The 25,765-nt window shown below is 37.4% G+C and overlaps 1 protein-coding gene across 1 annotated transcript in view; it reads right to left on the bottom strand.

The window, feature by feature from the left end:
* SYNE1 (spectrin repeat containing nuclear envelope protein 1) overlaps positions 1 to 25,765 on the bottom strand; it is a 314,802-nt gene that overhangs the window by 242,785 nt on the left and 46,252 nt on the right. The window contains exons 3-7 of the mRNA XM_075146137.1: positions 16,846 to 16,907; positions 6,803 to 6,898; positions 4,824 to 4,907; positions 1,690 to 1,710; positions 1,319 to 1,411 (exon numbers count right to left, since the gene is read on the bottom strand). Of these exons, the coding sequence (XP_075002238.1) occupies positions 1,319 to 1,411; positions 1,690 to 1,710; positions 4,824 to 4,907; positions 6,803 to 6,898; positions 16,846 to 16,907 (356 nt within the window). The remainder of the gene's footprint in view (positions 1 to 1,318; positions 1,412 to 1,689; positions 1,711 to 4,823; positions 4,908 to 6,802; positions 6,899 to 16,845; positions 16,908 to 25,765) is intronic.

Below are 25,765 nucleotides of genomic sequence, written 5' to 3'. Positions count from 1 at the left end.
AGGCTCATTCAATCAAAGAATGGAAGTGACCTCAATGATCTCATCTGGATAGTTCTTTATTTACCATTGTACTGTTTTGGCACAAATTCAATTGCAGGTTTAAAGGTACCTTGTGAAGGAAGAGTGAATGTACTGCAGGCAAAGTGCATCAGTAGTGCTTGCCAAGGGTGTATGACAGTTATTCGCATCATGCCTTTATCAAATGAAAATTATTAACTTGATTATTTTAAGACCATTAAGTTGACTAACAATTTGTTTTTTTAACATGAAAAAGTTATATCCAGAGGATGTTGCAAGATTGTCTGTGCTGTCTACTTAAAAAACAAAGTTTTGTCACATCACAGAATGAGTCTGTCACAATGAGAACCACAGCTGTCATGCATTTCTACTTTCATTCATGTTAAAATGATGTATCTGCCTGTGACAACTAAAGAAAAGCTCAAAAAATAACCCAAGTAAAACTGATGCAGAGAACTAAAGTTTCAGTAATTCTGAGAAGCATAGTTTTCCCCATTCATCTCAATGAGCTATAAGTTAAAATAAAAATGTTAACATTATTCTCGCTAACTTTTCTTCTGAGAAGAAGATCTCATCCATTGTGGCATCACATTGTTTGGTGCTTAGGAGAACAGCATCCCTGAGAAATGAAAGCTACATCACAAGAGAGCCAAAGCCAAAGAACTCCATAAAGAAGAGCAACAAAATCAGTTGTTTTTTTAATTGTTGAGCAGTGACTCATTTTGTTAACTCATATGGACAGGATTTAGAAAACGATTTTTCCCTCCCACCTAACTTCAACAGAATGCAAATGGTTTCTCCTCTACAAATTCAAACCCTTCTCAATCTACTCCACTCACAGCTAAATTTTGTCCTTGCAAATTTCTGCATCTCCCAGTGAAATCAGCATGTTTACATGTATTGTTTGAAAATAATTACTGTCTGACATCAAATGCACTGGAATTAGACATACAGCACAATCACCACTGAGGGTGCTAAAGATACTTGTACCATGAATCCACAATTCTGTTCTTTTCTTCTGTTGCTCTGTTGTATTCTTCAAAGAAAATGGAAGAATATGTTCCAGTGATGAAGTAACTCCATTCTAGGCCCAGACCAATCTATTCCGATGACAAGTATCTAATTTTACCCAATGTGAAGCACCCCTACCATCAACCGTTGCTTTATTCAGGATCAGATCCTCAGTTAATTATAAAGTGACTTAGCTATGGTGAAAGACTGGAACTATACCAGTTCATATGAAATGATGATCTGAACCATTATTTGAGCACGCTACACTGATGTATAAAAAATGTAGTACCTGAAAATATAAAATTATGGTCCACACCAAGCCAAGCACAATAGAAGGCCTGCCATCAGCAATATCGGTTGAATTTATGTTGACAAGCTTAATCTATATAGGAAAGAAAATGTGTTATTACCACACACAAGGAATGATAACAATTATGAAATGCATTTCAAATAGATTTTATATTTTCAATGCATTTTTGCAATCAAATAATAAGTTTCTTAATTTAAAAAATAATTGAATGGTGCAATTTCACTTTTTAGACAAGTATAGCTATAGGTAATGAAAGATTTTTAAGACAATTGCATGCTATTATTTGTAGAAAAAGTATTTCATTTCAAGCAGAAAGAACAATAAAAATTACATAGAACCATCGTACAAACCGGAGATCCTCTGTATATGGACTAGCATGAAAAGCAAAGGGAAAAAAATGATACAAAAAAAAGTTTTAAATGATTAATTACTAGGTAAATGCATTAATTTAATTTCATAATGCAAAGAAAGCACATTTTTGGCACATCTTACAACAAAATTAATAAGGAAAGCAAATTAAATACTCCGTAATAGATTTTAAATTATGCAGGGGTTCCTTGCTATAGTTCTAATAGCTTCAGAATGAAAAGAGAAGAGTTTAAGAATAAACAAGAAAAGGAAAAAGGGGGGGAGAAAGCATAAAAGAGAGATAAGGGAAAAAAGAATGCCACAGTTCTCCAGTAGAGTGCCTTGTATTGTAAAGGACATTACCACCACTGATTAAGGCTCCCTTGCAAGACAAACCTGACTATAGTTCTTTTAAAATAAGAAAAGAGTTGGAAAAAATGAGTTGTCCAAGGTCACATGGAGTTTTTCAACAGAAACGGGAACAGATTCCATGACTCTTAACTCCCAAATGCTAATCTATAGTCTGAATAAAGTATCACCCTAAAATAAGCTCCTAAGATAAAAGGCAGTAAAGGAGGGGATAGAGAGTATATCATAAAGAAATTAGCAGGTAGATAATGCTCAAGGAAATGGAATAAAACATATTGGAAAATTATCAAATATGTTAATACTTATTTCCTCAGCAAAACTAAGAGTTTGCCATCAATCATGATATAAATATGAAGGGCTGCTAAAGTGTTCATGCACTGCAAGCTTGTTCAGGGACAAAGGTTATGGAAAAACCTTGGAGAATAGGTTAAAGAAAAGCAGGAGAATCACTTTAGGTGATGTCATTTGTCTCCCCAAAACAGAGAAAAGACTGCAGTTCCAGACTGCAGCAGCTGGAAACCCACTAGATAATGTCAAGAGCAAACAAAAAAATTGTTGTTCAGGGCTGTGAAGCTCTTTTCAGAATTAAAACTCTACAAGCTGCTTGGGAAGAGGCAGAGGAGAAATCCCCACAGGTTATATTTCCAATCCTCTCCACCAAGAAATCTGACAAAACTCTGGGAAAATTGACATTACTTGCTTCTCTACCAGTCAGTAAGGAAAATTTTCTGTTACCTACCTAAAGAAAAATATACCAAAAGTCTCATTCTCTAGGCTGGACCAATTCCAACAAAAGCTTTTATTTTTCTAGAAAGTGAGGTTTTTCTTATATGTATTACAGATCAAAAGATTTACAGGGACTCAGCTAAACCTTCTGATTAGGCTACTGTTCACAGAAGCACAGCCTATCTAGTCTAGTTATGTTACCTTTGTCTTATGCTGCATTAAAAAGGATCTAAAACTACAAAATAAACTTTTCAGAACCACGAAAAAACCAGTTTGGTCCAGAATGATATCTGTTAACTGCCAGCTGCATTTTGCAGTGTAACAGGAGTATTTGCAGAAGTCTGTTTGGACAGTGAAAATAGGAAGTTGATTAAATGTGTAATAAATTTTACTTATGGGAGAGCCCATGGAAGAAAGAGACCCTGTCAGCACTTCCCAAAGCACTGAGCACAGCCACCCATCTCCCTTCATTCACCTTTGAGTACAGACCAGGGACTGCACTCAGCTACCGAAGAGGCATTTGTTGTCTGAAGAGCATCCCCACCTCCTCTGGGAGGAAAAGGGTGATAGACTGGATAGATGCATCCTTCAGGCTGGATTCAGCCTAGAGACCACCTGCTAATGCACACCAATCTACCTGACACACTGCATATTTCCAACCTCCTCTAAAATAAAATCTGGCATATTGATACAAAGTACATGCAAAAATAGCTAAGAAAAGTCCAGACAAAGATACTGCAAGCAAAACCACGGTACTCCACTTCTGGCAATCTATCTTGATCCTCAGCAGGGTCGGTTTTCTAGCTGCACTGCTATATTATTCCTGGCTTATAAGTTGGGTCATTCAAAGTTTGGGTCACCCACTACACTGTGACATGTAGACTAGGGAAGCATGGGTTTTTTGCTCTTCACCCCAGCCTTGTCTTATCTTGTACAGGTCTTACCAGAAAGCAGCTCTCTTTGTATCTAAGCCTCCACTCTCAGGCTGCATATGATATGGTTTGTATTAACAAACTGCTACATAAACTAGTGAAATTGTGAGCTAAAACTGAATTTTGCTCTGGGAATATATTTGTCTCTGCTTTGGTTATACATTTTTCAATTAAAAAAAGTTCTCTTATAGACTTCTTTCTACAGGCATCTGCTAAGATTGTTTCCCATATAAGAGAAATATAATTAGGTCAAGATGCCATAGGGTTGAAGAGAGGGAAAGAATGCCAAAATCCAACAACTCCTGGTGTACAGCACTGTGGAGACATAAAATTCATCAGGTGCTACATCTGCATTGAGAAAAATTGAACTAAAATGCAGAAATTAGAAGAACAAAATATCTGTAATCTAATTTAAAAAACAGATAAAGTCATTAGAATATAGAGAGAAAAATGAGGAAAAAAGATAGAAGTAGATCGCTTTTATTTGATATTCATACCTAGATCACATTGAGCTTTTAGGTTTTCTGTCTTTTATTAAATTTATAAAATATTTTATTTCATTTCTAAAATGGCCACAGTATTGACTTTACCAGAATCAATCCAGGAATTAGTCTGAAGTCCTTCCAAGCTAATAAGGGGTCACACTGTTCTAAATTTTCACGTCTATACTTTCAGGGAGTAGAGTTTTGCATGTACAACCTTGTGAAGTCCATAAATCTATTCTTTTAATTATAAATGAATGCCTCTACTGAACTGAAGATCATTGTTTTTTGCTGAGAACAGCAACAGGAAAGTAGGGAACATGAGGACCTGAAGAGCACATTTAAAAAAAAAAAAAGGAAGGAGATCATCCAAGGTGATTCTAACTACAAAAAAAAAACCCAAAAAAACCAAACAAACAAAACTTTACCCTGTACATTGCTACATATTAGTGTTGGAACTTGACATTTGTCCTTTACAGCAACTTTTAGGCACTGTATAGAAACTGAAGACTGCATACATAGCTCCAGTTTTGGAGAATAAGAACAGGTAGGCGGATACAAATCACACATTTAAGGAAAGAAAGAAAAAAATAAGGAAAAAAAAGGACTAAGTGCTACCAAACCTACCCGTCTTCCTTCTAGAAACTTAAGAGCTGTGCCAATGTTGGCAACCCAGTGAATTCTCTTCAGCTGACGTCCCTGCTCACAAGGCTTAAAGAGAAAGAACAGTGTAAACTCCAATTAGATTTATGTCAATTTGGTGCAAAAAATGAAGTTCCAGATTATTATAAATGCCTATGTACATAACTTAGACTGATTTACTTGTTAAAATGTTCCTTGGAACAGCCAAATTCTATTTTTGCATATACTAACAGGGAGGACCAACAGATATAGGGGACCTAACTGTGATAGTTGTATTACTAAAAAGTTAAAGATGTCTTAATAACCTCAGGATGCAAGCTGTCGGCTTCAGCCCATAAACTTAATCAAATCAGAGAACTGTTTTTCTTACATAAAATGAACTACTTCTCTTTTTATACACACACATATATATATTTGAGAGAAGGCAACATTCTCTCAGCAAAATATTTTTGCTTGCAAAGGAGAAGTCAAGGTGATTGTTATTTTTAAAAATCAGTCTGCACTGAAGAAGAATGAGGACATTTTAACTACAGGATTTTTATCCATTCTCTCGAATACCTCATTGGTGATAAAAAACTATCACAAACCCTCACTGAACAATGAATTTTGCTGAGCTTCAGACACGTAGGCTAAAAAAAGACAGAATTCTTTGAATTAAATCAAGAACACATCCTAGGCTTCTAATATTCTACAGTGGAATTAAATTCCCCACTGAATCTTATATTGTAATGCAAATATACCACTACTATTATTTAAATTCATGTTGATAAAGGTACAAATGGACTTAACATAGGCCTGCTATAGATTCTGAAATTCCTTTTGTTGCTACAGAATAGGATATTCTGCTATACATGACCTTTAAGTTAACCAGACATTATTCTGATTCTGTGATATCGCTTGTCTTTCACTAATTAATGTAGGCAGGATACAATCCAGTGAACTTCATTGTAACAAGTGCCATCATTAAAATTCTTTTGCTGTTTTACTACTTCTGTTTTGCCAGAAGAGGGAGACTTTCTGTCTTAGACGAACAGAAACAAATAGGTATATTTCAACAGAGTAGAAACACACTTGGAAGTATAGCTTTTTTCCCATCTTACAGTAAAATCACTCTTGTAGTCTGAATTACTACCTAATTTTGGGTATCACCTGCAATCAAAACAGAGGTGATATATGAAAAAGGGGCAAAAGTGTGGCACTTGCAAATTGCCTGCATGTGAGGGAACAGGTAACGTCTGAACCCTAGAGCAAGCTGAATGACAGACTGTTGCCCTACTCTTTCAGATGCTGCCACCCAAATCGCAAACTGGTTTGGAAAAAGTGAGAGCCCTTGGCCTAAAACCCTTTTGTTCTTTGCCCACGTCACATGCACAAAACTAGCCTGGCTCCCGAGAAACAGACTATTTGCCATGTGCACACCGTGGCCTCTGTACGCAACTTGGCTGTGAAAAAGCCATTTGGCATCAGTTAAGGTTCTTTAAGTAGCAGCTCTCAAGGTAAATGGATATAAGACCCCATGAAATTTGAGGGGCTCACAAAGGTAAACGGATATAAGACCCCATGAAATTTGAGGAGCTCACAATTTTTTTTCAAAGAGAAAGCTATGAATTTAACAAGAAAAGGCTGTCATTATTTCTTCAAGATATATAGAAGTAGCTTGCAGTTTAGACCTTGTTTGTGTCATAGTAGTAACACCAAGGTGAACTGCAAAGACTAATAAAAATAAGCAATTTTTATGAACTAGTAACACAAAATTAATAGAAAATGCATAAAATCAAGAATGTCAGTCTGTAATCATCTTTTTTTTGGTTTTGTAACTAGATAGCCCACTCTGTGAATAAACTTATTTTGCTATGTAGCAGTCAGGTTTTTTACGATATTCAAATATAGAAACATATTAGAAAATTATATCCTAGAGAAATTATGCAATTATCATGTATATTCAGAAAGAAGGAAGTTCTTACCAGCTTCTGCCCTGAAAGAACCTCCAAAAGGGCAATTAGCATTACCCCATCTTTGATATCTTCAAACAGATCATTCACCAGCATGGGAGGATTGCGCTGAAAAGGGAGAAGACTTCAGATATTATAAAGGCTCACCAGCATTACATCCTACCTCCTTTCCTTTCAAACAGAAACACAAAGAGTGGCTTGTCCCCTTCTTTACCTTTTTCAATGTTTAACATCAATGTATCATTTAAGCATTGCTTTGCGACCATATTGTTTAACTATTTAATATTTCTGGCGCAGGACTGTAACACTAGATGCTTTCTGCCACTAATGATACAATGGAAATACCTCCTGCTCCCTAAAACAAGCAAAGAAACACACCAACAACTGCCTACGAGTCTATAAAATACGCACAACTTAGGAATGTACTATTTCAGTCACATTTCAATCTATCAGCATATTTTGCCAAGTGTTAAGTATGTCACAAAAATTTCACTCTCTCAGTCTGAGAAATACAAGGAGCTGTATGAAGGAAAGATCCCTCAAGCGGGGTGGCTGGTTGAGCAATGCTGCTACTTTCTCACAGCTGACAGTTGTTACACTAAGTTGCTGTATTTTCTCTCCTCTCCTCCAGGCCTTGCAGGCTTCCAGTGCTGTTAGCACTGTGTCAGCTTCTACTTAAGACAAATTGCTTAACATATGTCTTTACATTTGCAAACACAACAATGATAATACTGAAAAATCTGTAAACAGATGAAGTTTTAGGAATTTTGAATAACAAGGTCACATCATTAAAGTCTACTTAAATACATCCCAGTTTGTGGAACTATGGCTCTCAGCTGGTCAGTACTTTAATGATCATAAAATATCACCTAGAAACAAAAAGTTTAAACTTGGTCCAGCTGAAATAAATGAAATAAACACCCTGTAGCTTCCATGAGCTTGTCAGCATTCACATAACACTAATATTTATACCTGCTCATTCACTAAAATGACAATCAGACTACAAAATTCTTGAACTTAGTTTAGGTTTAATAATTTACTTTTGGGGTACTTCTGAAAAAAGATTAATGTACAACAACTTGATCTATTACTTCTGTCCTGTAGAAACATAGATTTGAAAAGATGAACCTAACAAATGAAACACTGCTCTTGGAAAGGTAGAAATGCTGCAACAAATCAGGAGAAAGCAAAGGTTTCTAGTTCCCAAAATCAAAACACCCTGTCTTCATTGTTCAGCTTGGATGAACTAATATTTCAACGAGACATAATTTTGGCACAAAATGGAAAAAGAACTCTCTGCTGAAAGCAAACTGACATGCTCTAATAGCCACAATAATAAAAGAATCTATTTTCTCGTGTATATAAGATAAAGCAATATTACAACTCATTACGAGGCTATATTTAATCATAGTTCTTTTTTATTTCCTAGCAATGCAATAGATAATGGATCATGTTCTTCCTTAATGTAACACCAAAGAAATCAATGGAGCAAACAGGTCACTGGAGATTAATTTGTCCCAGTCTTGCATCCCAGGCGGTTGACATAAATGCAATTAATTTTCCTCACCTTCTATGTTATTATTTCCTGTTTGAAGTTCGGAACAGCTTTGGTTTTATCAGTACTACCGCATGATATAATACTGAAGAATTTTGTGCTAAAATAGTTCAGCTGACATCGTAACCCAATAGGAGGTGAAGGCCTAAAAAAATCTCACCACCTATCTAAATGCCCCAGCAGTGGGGTTTGTCTCTTGAAGCTCACTCTACAGTAATGAAGAGAGACAGGTTCTTATAGAGGGCGACATAGGATACATTTAAATTGAAGCGTAAGTGAGATATACAGTGCTCCCAACCTGGTGCCCAAAACGTGCCTGTCAGATGATCTGTTTGAGTGCAACACAGCTCCTTTCCAGCTTGAGCAGTTTGGTATCCTTACTCTCAAATCAGGGTACAGGCCAGAATTTGCCTCATCCCAACATGAAGTCAAAAGTCATCCGACATTCATATGCAAACCAAGTCTGGGAAGCACCTCTGGTTTCTACAGTGCATAGCTTCACACTGTAGATATAACCTCTGATCGCCCATGTCAAGCTCTTGCTCTGAACCACCCTTCACTGGTTGCTCCTCACTGACAGTATTTACAAAACCTAGAGGCATGGTACTAAGGTAAGGCAGTAAAAGTATCCCTGAAGACATCATCCAAGTAAATTAACACCTACAGTACTTTCCTTTCAACATGAATTGAATATTGGTTTGGGGAAAACCAGGGAAAGTATGACAAAGCATTGAATAAGATGAGAAGCAACAAAGCAAGCATCAAATGACTTACACCCAAGTTAATAAGACCTACTGCTCTGAAGTGTGAGAATCACAACAATTGTCCATAAATCAGCAGGCTGAACTGTACTTTCTGTTGCTGGAAGGCTGCATAATCATAAACACTGCCAGTGTTTAGTAGCACATACCATGTACCTTAACACCAATAAAACAGGAACAGAAGACAGGTACAACAGCTGTGTTACAAGATCTCCTCTATGAGACTCCTCTAATATGGAAAATCAGTTCATTATACAGTCTGCCATTATACAGTCTACGTTTTGCATATTATTCTTTATAATATAACGTTTTTCACTACCCTGAAGATGTTAACACCTAATTACAAGGAGGTAAGACCCTCATTGTGTTTCATAAATCACTTTTTTTTTTTACTACTCTGGGCACATAGCATAGAATTTACCCTCTTATTATGACTCCAGTCTCTGTCAGAAGTATGGAATGAGTTATATTTTTAGTGGCATATATAGAAGAATAAATTCCTCTTTTACATAAGGATTCCATAGATACCAATCTTAGTCTCCATGCCGATAAGTTCAGGAAGATATACATACACTAGCTGATACCGAGAAGTTCATACACCCTTATTTATTGTATATGGACCATCGCACAGGATGGCTCAAGCTACTTGACTGTTTTTGCAGGCAGATCCTCTGCTAAGATTAACTCAACGTCTTCTTTTGGAATGGATAAATACCTACTCCTTGGCTGCATATATAATGTCAAATGAAATGAAAGGAGAAAGTGAAGCTGTACACTGTTTACTTATTAGTCTCCAGAGAAGAAAGTTTTTTTTTTTTAAAAGCTGTTTTCAGTTAAAATCTATTGAATACTTTTTATTCTAGAGACTCTACAGGACTTAACACCTATTCACTTATTTGCCTTAATGCACTGCCAAAATACAACTGTAAATCAGTAAAAGCAGGGAAAGAAAACTAACTTAAAATGTTGAATGTACTCCAAATTTTGGCTTTTTGCATGTAAATGTATAGCTCTAGCAATGCAATCAACTGCAATGATCCTAATACACTGTATTTTGAATGTTGGAAAGCCTGTGCAAAGAATTTAATGAAGTAATTTTTAAACCAGGAAAAAAGATATATGAAAGTATATGAAGTAACCTCTCAAAATCCTATAATATTAAAGAAAAGTTGTCATTTATAAACTTCTTGAACAAAATTCTTTGGGGGGACTCAGAATATACTTCGATGAACAATCGGACATTAAACCTACAACTTGTCAGGTCTACACTAAGATTTCAGATGCCTTAGTATTTGATTTTGGGTTTATTGTAAGCTTCTTCAAGAAAGCAAAATAGCAAAATAATACTAATGATATGCTACATACTGCATTGCATGTATTCTATTAAACACTCATTTATTGCAGTATATGCAATGACAATAGTGTAGCTTATAGTGACAATGACATTTAGGAACAGCCATGTCACAAAGAGGGAGGCACACTCAGTACAAGTAAACTCGTGCTCTGTAGGAGGAATATGAATTAACTGGGAATGAATCTTAAAGGATAATGAAACAGATTTTTCCCATATTAAATATATAGTTAAATAACTGTATTTAGAATTGATCACAAATGGGAACTGATGAGGAAATGTTTTGCTTAAACTTGTTGCTCTTACAAACTTATCTAATTTGCTGTAGTGTTCAGGAAATATTCTGAATGATTTACAGAAATGAACATCAGTACCTATGAAAAGTATTTGACTGACAAGCCTCAAAAAAAAAAAGAGATTTATAGTAGACCTGCAATCTCTAGACATTCTTTCTCTGATGCAGTAAAATAAGTTTTGTAAAATCCAAACCTCAGATATGGACCCAACATGTATTTACTAAGCTTCACTCTTCTATTCTAACACTTTTTCTTGCATTTCATTTCTCATTTGCATCTTTGCTACAGAAATCTTTTCCTCACACCCTGGACTTAACTTCTCTAAATGAGTAAATCATACTATAGAAACAACAGTATCTGCATCATAATGAATGCCAATGCAAACATTGGAAACTACCTTTGCTTCAATAATTTTCAATACTGAAAAAATGTGTGAAAACCTATCCACATGCACAAACAGGAACAAATCTGTGTAACTACTGATTTTGTCTCTACAGGGAAATACATGTGAGAACAGGAAGGAGAATGTGAAATTTCAGAGTTTCTTTGTAATAGCTGGCCCACCCCCCTGTCCAATTGAATTCCTAAATCCTTAAGCACATAGGTTTTCTGTTCCTTGCTGTTAATGACTATTTTTATGACTAAAGTCTGAGGGACTCAGTCCTAAGTTGTACATGATTAGTTTCATCACACAAATTAATGTAGTGTTCACTGTTTAACATTAAAGATTACATGCAATACTAGTGAAAACATACAGTGACTGTTGGAGCAGAAAACTGCCAGTAAGATTTTCCTCATCATGCAGTCAAGATGGACGTTAGCTTAAATCTTTTCTGTGTCAGTGACTAAGATACTGGGAGCCTCTGTTTTCCCATTTGGAAAAGACAAAAAGACACAGAATTACTTAGTTCATTGATGAAAATTGATGAGGTTCTTGTATGAAGACCAAGTTACATTGTAAGAACAAACTACTATTGCTGACAGCATTGTGTATGAAAGCTGTAAATCTTGATGTACCTGTTTCTTTTTCTTCCTTTCTTTGCCATAAAACATATTGTTTTGTAATATCAAAAGCCTTAATGTAAGGTTTAATGCCCAGGTTTAATTCAACATTATGAAAACAATGTGTAAATATAATTTTTACATGTTCACCTGTTCTTACTTTTATTTTTATTTTATATCCATCCTCTGCTTTTGTTTGTTGATGTGTGCATCCTTTTAATCGAAATACAAAATGAATAATATTTTCTTTCAGTATGTTATTTGTTGTTCACTCTATTTGGTGAGTTTACCACAATACTTTGGTGAGTACAAATACTGACGCTATCCCTACATCGGGGAACAAAGATGTTATTTGATTGGGTTAAACCAATTTACAGCCTGTGTTCCAAAGCTTTGAAACTACTGTTTCCCACATTTTCATCAAAGATGACAAAGGCAATAAAAGGCACATGCCTCTGTTGTTTTACAAAGAGGCACGTTTTTCATCTTCTTTACTCATCTAATCCACTATCTAAAAAATCGGCATAGGCAATGAAAAGAAAAATATTTAAGTAATTGCTGTTCTGAATGGATCTAATGTCTCCTTTTTGACATATTGGGTGTAACATTGCTCTGTATTTTAAAGCTAGACTTTGAAAAGATGCCTCAAAAGATACTCAGAAGCATACGGAAATTATTTCTGTCTTTGAAAGCTGAGACTGAGAGGAGGGAGGTCCAGTTCTAGAACCTTAGAGAAATATGAATAAATAACATGCAATTAAAAAACTTCTTGTCCTGTTACCCACGCATATCTCATTTATCATTAGTAGAACTGCACAGATGCACAAAAGTTAAATTGGATGGCCAGAAAATAGATCACATTCATTTGGTAGCTTGGGCCGCAATTTCTGCAAGTGAGTGGCAGAGAAAAGAGACAATTTCCAATTGCTGAGTCTCATCAGATTCCTGAGTCAGAGTCACAGAACGGATTCAGCTGGGGTTAGGGAGACAGACATCAGAGGGACAGATGCAGCCTCACGCTAACCCAAAATGAAGCTGCGTTATACTACCTGTTAGTTATCACACTTGCAGCTCTTTCCTCTGCGTTTGTCCCCTGTGGGTGAGGGCACAGCTTGCACTAGGGCTGTTTTACCTCAACCTTTCTTTGAGGTGTTGCATAATTAGTTAATCCTTTACCTGTTTTCTGCTTGTGGAAGAATATACCTTTGAATTAGGAAACATAATTTTAAAATGGTAGCATTCTATTTTAAGAGCAAGAGAGAATAAAAAAATCATACTTCCCTCCTGCTCCCTTTCATAAAGTTCAGTTCACTGGTACTCTTATTTCATTTATCTGTTTTGTTCATTTGTATCCATATTCTCAAACCCATTCTTAACTTTATAGTTAAAAAGCCAAAAATGTTTGGGTTTTTTTTAGTCTACTTGGTGGGCTTAACTTAGTTATTGAATTAGTTTCTGTTTCAATTAGAGCATGACTTTTCAAACGAAAAGCATACACTAAGTTTTTAAAGATTAGCAGTGAAGAATCTTTCACTGATAGCAAACCCTGACAAACTACCACATCCTGCTTTATGTTCTCAAATTATTAATTGTTCTTGGTTCTACCTAACACAGTCAAATCAGTTCTGCATTTCCATTTCTTTCAAATCACTACTCTTCATAATGTCAGAAATTGCTCTTTTTTTAATCCTCCTTTGCTTTACTCAACCAACACAGTATAAGGATGAAAAGAGTTTCCTTTCCTTTGCCATGAATAAACCCATCTTTCAAACTGCTACAGTGAAATCCCATCCATCTTCGCTCAGAAAACACTAATTTCTCATGGTTTTAAGGTTTCATGCTGTTACTCACCAGCACTTTTTCAAAAACATTCAAACTCATTCATGATGGAACATTTCTCCAGAAAGCCATGGTGTTAGAGTTACAGATACTTTAGTTATAGTTTTTAGGTTTTTTTCTGATTTCCTCCTATTACTTTTTCCATTACTAATTTTTACTAGATTAGTAAAAATGGCAACTATTAAACTTTCCTTCAAAAATGAAAGAAAAGAAACCTGAAGTTTTACAAGAGTAGCCAAGAAATACAGAGCCAATTTGAAGTGAAGTTACTGTTAATTTTGAAGCCTGTATATATTGAGTCAAATTCAGCACAGTAACTCTGGACTGCATTTTGCATTACATTGTAAACTGCAATCTGGCAACTGGCGTACGCACACACACAAAGTAAGGGAGCAGAAAAAGGCTATGCGTTTGAAAAAAGTAACTCCGTAAGTTCACCTATAATTATGTGGGTAACACTTATATGTCTTTGTGGTGGGTTGAGCTGCTCTCTCACTCCCCCTCTTCAACAGGACAGGGGAAGAAAACAAGATGAAGGAGCTTGTGGGTCGAGGTAAAGACAGGGAGATCATCTATCAGTTACCGTCACAGGCAAAACAGGCGCTACTTGGGGAAAATTAATTTATTTTCAGTTAAAATCAGTTTGGATGGTAAGAAACAAAGACAAAATTGAAAACACCTTCTTCCCACTTACCCCTTTTCTCCCCAGTCTCAACTTCACTCCTTCACTCCCAGCTCCTCTACCCCCCAGAGGCACAGGAGGATGGGGAATGGGGGTTGTGGTCAGTCCATAACAGCTTCTCTCTGCTGCTCCTTCCTCCTCACACTTTTCCCCTGCTCCCGCGTCGGCTCCTCTCTGGAGGCTGCAGTTCCTGTCAGGAGCCAGCTCCAGCGTGGGCCCTCCAGGGGCCGGCCTCAGGGGAGCCTCTGCTGGGGCGCCTGGGGCACCTCCTCCCCCGCTTCTGCTCTCACCTCGGTGTCTGCAGGGCTCTTTCTCACTTTCTCCCTCACTTCTCACTGCCTGTGCGGCATTTTGCCCTCTATAAAATACGCTGTCCCAGAGGCGCCATCAGCTTGGCTGGGGGGCTCAGCCGTGTCCTGCAGTGGGTCCATTGGAGCCTGTGTCCGGCACGGGGCAGCCCCGGCCTCCCCTCACAGAGGCCGCCCTGCAGCCTCCTGCCGCCAGCACCTGGGCACCTGCGCCCGGTCCGGTCCTACATCTCCTTCCATATTATTTAATGCCACATCTTCTTGGGTTCAAAGACAAGAGCAGAATGCAGACAATGCTGCCTACAAGTGGGTCTCCTTCCAGGATTTTTCATTATCAAATTTCAAAGGCCTCCAGACAATGGAGATGTTACAGCTTTCCAATTTCTTTTGACATAATAAAAACAGCAACCATCTTTTGTAAGAATCAGGTAACCTCAACATCGAATTTCTGGGTTACAATTCAGAACACGAGCGCAAGGGGAGTCCTGCGCATTTCACAGACCCATCAGTATTTCCTACAGCTGTGATGAACTCAGAAAACATATTTCCACAGCAGTGAGGCAAACTTGCTGAGAGCCATCAATAAAAGTATTTTATGGCTGACAGCCATCAATAGAAACAACTTTCCTGTTAAAGGTTGAATTAACACAGATCAATTACTACAGGGTAGCTCAGGTAGCTAAAAGTGAGGGCTGTGGCTGGTTAACTGCTTGGTTTGAATGGCAGTATTTGATCAGCCTTTACAATATCAGACCCATTAAAGAAATATACGCCTAGGTCACACAAGTCAAAAGGTCCACCTGAGCCCTCCCGGCCCAATGGGACTAGTACAGTAAAGGTAGAGTTCACAACTCTCAATCCAGAGCAAAATATCTTAACTGAGCTACCACCATGACTTTGTCTCTTCTCAAGGATTAGTCAGCTATTACTAGCAAATTATGATTACACACACACACATATATACATATACCTAACAATATATACATATACCTAATTGTCAATTATTATCAGATATTATCGATCAATTAGTAATGACACAATACAATTAGGAAAAAGAAAAACATGAAATAAGAGTTCTTTTTCTCCTCTGACACGTGTTCATGGCCTGCTTTGCTAACACTTAAGCAAATACTGAATTTCTTTCCATCTTGGTTGAAGTAAATGGAACATATGTAGAGTGCTTAAGTTCTCTGATGCATGGGGACCTTTTCCAAGTATTCCAAAGAGGGGGACAGACCTCATTCCCAGTGAGGATCCACTATCAAGAAGTCCCGAAGAAAGCCTTGTCCTTGCAATTGAATTTTACAATATCAGTGCAGTTCATTTCACAATAAATTCCTCAATTACATTCCTCAGCAATGTAAATAAATGCTGTTGCTCTACCATACAGTCTCATTAGACGAAATCACATGACATAGCATTATATGGGCTTCCTGCTTTGCTCTGTTCATTTTTGAGGGCATTATTAGCCAATTCCTTACACAGAAGGTAAACCAGTGCTCTTGCAGCTATTCCTTGCCCAATTTTCAAATTCATTCATCGTCATGATTTAAAAATATGCATTTCAAAGAGCACCTCTGGTGTTTAAATATTTTAATTTACTAGACTAATTGATAACTATGGTTAGAGCTGTGCTGTATGAAAACTCTGGGAAATGCCAAATTAAATCTCACTGCTTATGTTGTCAGATAAAGTGGGTACCAGTTGTAACTTAATGCTTTTAAAATTGTGTGTAAATCACCGTCTTCATTCTGCTAAAACCAAAAAAGGAGTTTTAGGTTATGGTAAGAAGAAGCAACAATAGTTTCATGATAAATCCCAAGATGCATCAGATAATTAATTCGGCACCGGATTCACGACATACTATTTATGTTTGTAACCAGTTCAGGATGCCTCTATCAAACTACACAACTGACTCAAGTTTTATTCAAACACACTGTATATAATAAGGCTAATATTTCTGTTTCATAGAAAGCAGTTTCAAATATTTCCTCTGGCTGAAATAGTAGCTACTGTGCTACCTTTCAACTTTGGCCAAAGGAGCTGGGTGGTTGCCTGTAGATGCCACACACAACGCTGCAGCTGACCGCTATTATGCTGGAACGGATCATCCTCTATGGTGTACAGATAATGGGGATCCCTTTTTAAGTTTATGCCATTCTGCTCAGCCAAATTTTGCATATTCTATACTCGGGGGCCTGTACAGGCATAGATAAAAAGGTTTGATTAAAAAAAAAAAAAATTTCAAAGCCATATATTACCTTAGCCAGGTGAGTATTGATCCATTTTGTGAAAGTCCTTTTCTGCACTGACTCTTGCTCATCTGAGAAAAAAAAGGAAATCACTTTGATTAGACATTGCTGAATCCTTTTGGCTTTACATGATGGAAGAATAATATTCTCTATTGACAACAAATGCATTCTGCATTTGCCAGAAATGCCACTATGTTTTCCTGAGACAGTTAATTTTGCCTGTAACTATCCATAACAAATTCTTATAATAATGCTCTGATACTTGACTATTTGTAGAGTTTCACAGCAAAGTTCAAGTCTTAATGAGTGAATGAACTGTAAGACACCATTTCAAATCTGAATGCCAAGACAAATTTGACATCTAAGTCCATAATATATTTACCCAAGGTCTGAGCACCTAGAACTTCTCTGTACTTTTTAACTAGAATCCATGTTTCTGACAGTCAAGTTGCTTTTATTTAGAAAATCAGCTACAGACTTAGAAAAAATACTCTTAACATGTACATTTCAAAATGTTTATAATATTGGATCAAATATTTGAAATTGCGTGATCAAGCTTATTTGTCCTCTGGGAGATCCAGCCAGGGAGGAGCCATTAGCTAGTTCAGGCAGTATCTATACTGCTACTTACTACCTCCCTTAGTCCTGTCTTGAAGCACTTGTCTGATTTATAGTGAATTTCACTGATTCTCAGATAGTCCTTCAGGGACTGTTGCCAGCTGCATAGACAAAAATAGTTCCCGAATGAGCTCCTCCAACTTCAGCAGCCAGGGTCATGGCTGCAGAGGGAAGAGGATCACAGCACCATAACCAATCCATGAAGTCCTGTCCCTTGCTCGTGGGGAATTGGGTTTGACACATGGAATAATTTCACACCAGGGAATTCAAGTATTTACGTTGGGGATTTTTCTTTCAAAAATAAAAGGAAATACCTATTTCACTGAAAAACAAATCATATTATTGCCATCATCAGTTTTGAATGAGCAGCTTCATTCCCCTACAGAAAACCCAAATAAATAAAATTGCTGTTAAATATTTATTTCTTATAAGAACACATGCATGTCCCAAAATCTACAGATGGAAAATCTAATTTTAGATACCTCCTTTGCTACTGATTTGTGCAGCACTGAATAGTGATTTGATCTCTTTTACATCTGTAAAATTAAAAGGGAATATTGTTTAATCCCCTTTAAAGCTCTGGAATAGGTAACTAATGAGTTTGATGTACTACTACTACTAAGCTCCCTGATTTATGCTCACATAATGCTGCTCCACAATGAGTGTACATAAAGATACAAATCATAGTACAAAATTCATCAGCCAAAATGTTGTCTTAAGCGGGACAATGATGGCTCCCTGATCACATACAAGCTCCCAAGAAGTGTTTGTGCATTATGACTTGGTGATTTTACATTTTCTTTACATATAAACAATATCTCATATATGAGAAATACCAGAGGAAAAAAAGATACATATCTCTGCAGCTAATCTATTGCTAGATTAGCACACTTCATCTATAAGAAAATAATTTTGCATTCTTTATTTTCTTTTATTTCATTGGGTAGCCTGCCTTACATCATTTTAAAAACATTCATTACATTCTCAGAATCTACTTGTTGCACTGACAGGCAAGTTATGAAAAATATCTCCCAAAATACTTCATTGTGCTTCATTCAATACTGACTATTTTTGGCAAGGGGTGTCTTTATATGTGATAATTGTTTCTACATTCTGGAAAACAGACTTCTCACTATATGGTTTCTAACCATGAACAAGAGGTTTCCCTTGTGACATACAGTAAATGTCAGCTCTGCTCTGACAAGAAATTATATATACGGGTAGTCCAATTAATTTCAAGGGAAGTACTTGCACACTAGAATTGGGTGGTGTGTGAGTAGGTGTGGGGACGGAGATCGAGCACGCACAGAATCAGTCCAGCTCTGGCTTCATTCACACCTCTCTAACTTAAAATTCCCCAGCAATCCCGATACAACAACGGTATGCCAAAAGAAAAGAACTGGGATTTTAGAAGTCAAACTTCTGATCAAAAAAATGAGTGAAAATGATTCCCTAATTTGCAGTTCCAGTGCATCTTGATGATTTAAGAAGCAGCCTTCTGACAACAACTGGAAATCAGAGAACCAGCTCCCGGCTTCTAAATGTTTACCAGCAGAAGACATACTCAATTCCAGTCGTATCATCAAATAGCAGAAATAGCCTTTCAAGGGAATATAAGTGAGCAATATATTCTTTATGAGCCCTATTAATAACTACTAGGGCTCATAAAGAGCATACTATTAATAATAAAGTTTCCTTTTTTATAGCACTTATTTTGTATAGGTTTAAGAGGAACAGATTTTACCACTGTAAAACCTATAGCTGAACATAATACAAGTAGTGGACTGATTTTACAAATTCCACAATAAATAGGCTTTTTACAAATTTCCCTGGAAATTCATTGAACTGATGTAAATTCTTCACAGAGGTACTGTTTATCTATACCCACAAGACGCATGGGTCATACAGTTTCTTACACTCTCCCCACTTGCAAGGACTGTCAGCTCCTTATTTGCACCACTTACCCTGCCGGTACTGAAAGAACCCAGGAAGCAGATTTAACGATGTAACATTTTTGCCACCAGCACCTTTGTAGCGAGCCATAAGCGCTGCTGCTGCTGCTGCTGCTGCTGCTGCTGCTGCTGCTGCTGCTGCTGCTGCTACTCCTGTCTCGTGTAGTGTGCAGCGTTTCTTTAGAATACAGCCAGAAGTAATTTTTCAAGAACAACCTGATTTTTGCCCTTCACTGGAAATGCAGGCCTCTCTCACAAATCCCTCCACCTGCTCTTACTGGAGAATTCGCATGAAGCAAGACCTTAAAAACATCTTTATATATTCTTGCAGAGATGCAACAGCCAGACAAAGCCAGCTGTAGTGGAAGTAGCAGTTCTGCTGGTCTCACTGCCATCATCCTTCTCCACTGTTTTCTCGCGGAAAGATTTTATTATCCGAGCACCAGCCAATCCGCTAGCAGAAACGTCTGATGTCAAGAGCCTGAATAATTCATCCAGGGACTGGGACAACCCAACTACACTGCTGATATCTTAAAGCAGCAAGATGTGTGGCTGCAAAAAGCAATGCAGTCTTCTCACCAGTGCTTTTGTAACAATATACGGCTCAGTAAGCATAAAAATGGCTGAATGGCATAGCCCTTCTCTAGGTTGTCATACATATAAAGGAAAGCAGCTTTTAAAAGCAACCACTTGGGTTCATCACTGCATACTCTATTTAGACATGGATGTCCTTCAGCTTTGCAACTGAAACGGTGAAGTGGAAGAAATAGCGAGAAATGAATCTGAACAGACATGTAGACCACTTAGCTTTTAATAATATATTTGAACTGTTGTACAAGAAGGATGAAACATATGTAAGGATGCACAGAATTTTTTGAGTGCACCTAGATCAGCCTGAAACATACTCAATTTTCTGATAATATGCAGTACTTTCTATTTCATTAAATCAGAGCAACAGAGCATTTGCACAGACTTTTGTTTTGCTCTGGTAACATGAAGGCAGTTATGAAACTGTGGAGATTCAGATGTTGTTTACCCACAGAGGCCAACAGAGTAGTACACAATGTTGAAATGAGAATAAAAGGCACACTTTTAGTATGCCATTACAGTAAAATTATCGTTATAGAGATCGATTTCAAATTTCTGTTTTTGTAAAACACAACGACTCTGATAAGATCATTCTGCACCTGAAAGAAACGTTGCAAGAAAGTTTGGTTTTATTTAATCAAATGTCTTCCTTTAATTGGCTGGGAATATCTTCATTTTTTTACAAACCTTTTCTCTACTAAAGCACCACCAACAGACTGCATTTTTAGGTTGATTTGGAAAAAAAGACAAATGTAATTGGATATATTTATTTAAAAACATTTAGGACAAATTATTTTGAAAGATGAACAAAACCAGACATGTATCTTCAGACAGATATGAATATGATGATGAAATTCATCATGCATGCATGTTATAATGGCTAGTATCATGTATATCCTATATATACATCAAGAGACAGAGAGTAGTGGCACACTTTCTAGCAGAGCTTTTCTAGAGACAAGCTTCCTAAGCAGCACAGTCCCTGCCTGCCAGCTGTGGCAGCTCAGCTGCAGAGCTCCATGTGCCACAGGTGTGAGGTGTGCGGCCGCAGATCGCACATCGCGCACCTCTTGACGCAGGTGCTTGGGGATCAGATGGTGGGAAGGTGGCTACAGTGCAGGGTTGTAAACACAGGGTTCTGCTGCAAGGTAACACAAGGAGGAGTGTCATGCACAGAGTGAGAGACACGACAGAGCCAAGTTCACACGTCTAATCAAAGCATCTTAATTGATTCTCAGTGACCTAATATTGTGGCAATTTTTTTTGTTTCTTACTTTAGTGAAATTCAATTCAAGTTGCTCACAGCTCCACATTTTCAGCATCCTCTTTTGTTTTCTTTGGTTTTGATCGTTCTGTCCTAAAAACACCAAGGAGCTTTTGTTTGTTTGTTTGTTTTCCAGCTCTTTGGCGCCTTTAGGAATACTGCTAAAACAACTTGGAAGTGCAGAAAAGTGTGCCAAACCACCTGCAATGCTTCAAGATGTCACTTGAGAACACAACACAGCTCAGAAAGCGGTGAACAGCACCCCGCCGGGAAAGTTTGTTTGGTCAGCAGTATGGCATAAATTCTCTAAAGCTTTCAATAAGATATGTTATATAGCAATTTCCATCTTCATTAAGGACATTCTTAATTTAAAGCAGCTCTAGAAAAGCTTGCCGAGTCAAAGCAATAATATGGAGACTTTACTTATGAAAAGGAGCAATGTTTTAAGCTAAATAGTTTAATCAACATCTCCATAACAGATGGATTACCCCATTCAGAAGTACTGCACAGAGGCAATGCAGGCTCATTTCTTTTCCTTTAAGTCTCCAGGTAATGTTTTTTTATGGGACAATGCCAGGACAGTTTTGCTTTTTAAAAAACAACAAACAAACAAACAACTTCGGTGGTAGCTCTAAAGCTAATATATTAAGTTGCTAAGTTTAATAGTAACACTATACACTTTGGGTAGAAAAAAGTATGCGGGAGCTACAGGCAGTGGAAGCAAAGTAAGAAAGAGGAAAAAATGGTCTTCAGCAGCCACTGCAATGTAGTTGACAACAAGACTTAGCAGTACTGGTACAAACAATGGGAATATATTTTTAAATACTTCATGCACTTAGGACTTTTCCATTTTTTATATTTTGAGGAGAAAGACAGGATTTGTTAAAGCATGGCTTTGGGATATATGCCTCTATTGAACGTGTTTTATCAGAGACAGTGACACAGTCCCACTAAACAGATCTATTATCTAAATTTCCAAGCTTTGAGATCTAGATGCACACACCAGCCAAAACCTGCTCCAGCACTGAGCACCAGTCTGCTCACCATCAGTTTCTGCAGAAAGGAAATCCATGCACAAGGGCTAGAAGACAACCAGCCATCCTTGGCCAAACCCCTACTAGGGAAAATGATGGGGATCGGGTCTCTGGGGTTCACACCCACATATACCATTGCTCAATCTACAGGTAACCTTAGTACGGTGGTTTGGGGGCCAAAGGTTTTATGTCGTTTGGAAGACTGGAAGTAGAGAAAAAAACCCTGATACTGGTGGAATCGTTACAGGAAAATGAAGAATGGGGAAGCAGCCTCACAGCTGCAGAAATACTACCTGCTGTGCAGCATGCTGCTGGACAGCAGTTGGCACGCTGCTGAGAACTTTCTGCAGTTACTGTCTGTCTACAATGTACTTACAAAATATGTATTTTGATTTTACATATTTCTTATTTATTCTCTTCATTTTTAAGATAGAGAAGGGGCCTATCCAGCCACTAGTTAGAAAGATACACAGAATGATTCAATTTATCACCTGAAGAAGCTTGCATTTTAAAAAATATCTGGGTATAATCAAATACAAACCAAACAAATCAATGTATCTTCTTTTGTTCTTGATCAATTTATTCTTATACATGCACATTTGCTGATCAGTCTCTCTGGAAGCACTTGCTGTGGACTGTGCAAGGGGTTTAAATATTTGAAACCTGGAAACCCAAAAGCTTAGTCAGCGTCAGAGGGTGTGTGCTTTAACTCGGGCTGTTGGCTCCATCTCACAGCAGCACTTAGGCTGCCACAGAATATGTGTATACTATGGGAATTGGTGACTTCCAGTCCATAAATCTAAGGTCATGCCCTGTTGTGCCCATATTCTCATACGCACATGTCAAATGTTCCTGCTCCATCCAGACATACATTATCCCCCACTTTCCTGTGCTCTGGTTTTCACAGGAAGGAACAGAGCATGAATCAGCATGGTGCACTGATATAGTCTTGAAGCCAGGACATACTCCGGACATAACTGTACTGCTTGTAAGTGCTCTTCACATTGATCAGAAGGGCTTCCCTCAGCATTTGGAGAAACTAATGAGAACAGCATGATTTCTGCAGTGGATTGGAAGTTATGCCCAAAATGTCATTTTTATTACTTTGTGTATCTTTCCCATGCCCTTGCAGCACACTTGCTCCTATTTTGTGTTTTGAGTGACTAAAAAACAAAGAACTGTAATTAAATTGTTCTGTTCCATATTTTGCCTGGATGGGCTGCATTTTGCTCTTCTCCACATGTAGAAGCAGAATCTATTCAGAACTAATCAATGAATGTATTTGCATTTTACGTTTACTGCATTTCTGCCTGTGCTGTTGGACTATTGTTATTCTCATCATCTCCACTAACTGTTGTCTTAATCTCCATGTGGCTGTAAATATATTACTCACTTTCACAGTATCTGCACTCGACTGAATACAGTCAGAAATTAAAAGAAAACCATTATGAGCTCATTTAATTTATTTCTAAAAGCAGTATTCTGAAGAAGATATTAACTAAAATCAGGATACTCAGCATTTGAGATGATTATGTGCAATGGCTTCAATGCCTTCTGAAAGATTCGGGATTTTCTGCTCTACAGGAGTCTGTTTATTCACCAGTCTGGCATGGGTGACAGTGAACGTTGTGTTCACATGCTCATATCTTTTCCTGGACCAATACACAAGGTGAAAACAGTCTGATACAACAGATCAGAGTCAACTTGGCATTTGTTCTTTTAATTACTTATTTTCCTTAACGGTATACTTAAAGAGATGTTTTGGATGATGATAAATCAGCTAGAAATCTACAAAATCCGGTGAAGTTCATTAATAAGAATAACTGTTCTACTTTAAGAGAAATTACACTCAAATTTCAACCCATGCATGCTAATAAATAGGCACACTAGTTTAAGAAAGAATTTTTCATAAAGATTTAAAGACACCCTGATGAAAAATCATTCTCTTGCCTATAAATTCTGTATCTACTCCAGTTGCATCTGCAATGACCATAATAAAAAAAATGACCTAAACAAATATTTGTGGTTTTTTCAGTTCACTGCAGTTCTGCAGCTGACATCATGTTACCGTTACACATTTTGCAGCAATTCTTTCCATTGACATGAAAAGCTGGTGTATAATAACCTTTGTGTGTTGTTGGTCTGCTCCCCTAGAGGTTTTTATAAAGTCTGTTTTTATATATAAAAACTAAAGAAGTTTTTATAAAGATTGAACAAAACATCTTATTGAAAAGAAATCTTTAATTTTTAACAGAAGTCTTGAATACAAGCAGTACTCACATCAAATCTTTAAAGGTCTGTTGTGGTTTAACCCCAGCTGGCTACTAAGCCCCACACAGCCACTCGCTCACTGCCCCCGGTGGGATGGGGGAGAGAATCAGAAGAGTAAAAGTGAGAAAACTCGTGGGTTGAGATAAAGACAGTTTAATAGGTAAAGCAAAAGCTGCACACACAAGCAAAGCAAAGCAAGGAATTCATTCACTACTTCCCATCAGCAGGCAGGTGTTCAGCCATCTCCAGGAAAGCAGGGCTCCATCACGCGTAACGGTTACTTGGGAAGACAAACACCATCACTCCGAACGTCCCCCCTTCCTTCTTCTTCCCCCAGCTTTATATACTGAGCGTGATGTCATACGGTATGGAATACCCCATTGATCAGCTGGGTTAGCTGTCCTGACTATGCTCCCTCCCAGCTTCTTGTGCACCTGGCTGAGCATGGGAAGCTGAAAAGTCCTTGACTAGCGTAAACACTACTTAGCAACAACTAAAACATCAGTGTGTTATCAACATTATTCTCCTAATAAATCCAAAACATAGCACTATACCAACTACTAGGAAGAAAATTAACTCTATCCCAGCTGAAACCAGGACAAGGTCTTTAAAAATGCTGAAATCTATCCAGATCAGTACCAGTAGGTCTACAAGCATCTTTGTTATATAGGGCTTTAAGTAGTCATTCTACACTCAAGAAGGGTACTTAACATGCAGTTATACAAAAATATCTCTGAGATCAGATTGAAGGTAGCATATGTTTGAAAATTGAAAGCATAGGCTCCAATTCCATCTCTTACTCACTGTATGGCACTTGCATGAGCTCCTCAAAAATTGGAAAGTTTTGTTTTCCTGAAGCCAAGCATGTTAGATAGGCAAATTACTCTAACGGTTGTCATTGATTTTCAGTAGATTTGCTAATATTATATGACATTAGGACTGTTCACAATATTAAGCACTACAACCTGGAGAAACTTTGTGCAAGAACATTTGAATTTGAATGTTTAATGTTTCTATTTAATAAGGCACAGAAACTTGAATGCACCACATGGAGCAAATTTCTACAGCCAATGGTAAGATTACTATTTTTCTATGCCTATAGTGAGTTCAACAGCCTAAAAGCAGAGGATAAAATTTGAGTTGGACATGGAAGAGCTCAGAATCTACCAAAATAAATAAAAACTAATAGAGACATACTAGGC

Source organism: Calonectris borealis, chromosome 3 (assembly GCF_964195595.1).
Source record: "Calonectris borealis chromosome 3, bCalBor7.hap1.2, whole genome shotgun sequence".
Lineage (NCBI taxonomy): Eukaryota > Metazoa > Chordata > Aves > Procellariiformes > Procellariidae > Calonectris > Calonectris borealis.
The sequence above is the reverse complement of the archived record's forward strand: the minus strand, read 5'-3'. Positions and strand labels throughout refer to the sequence as shown.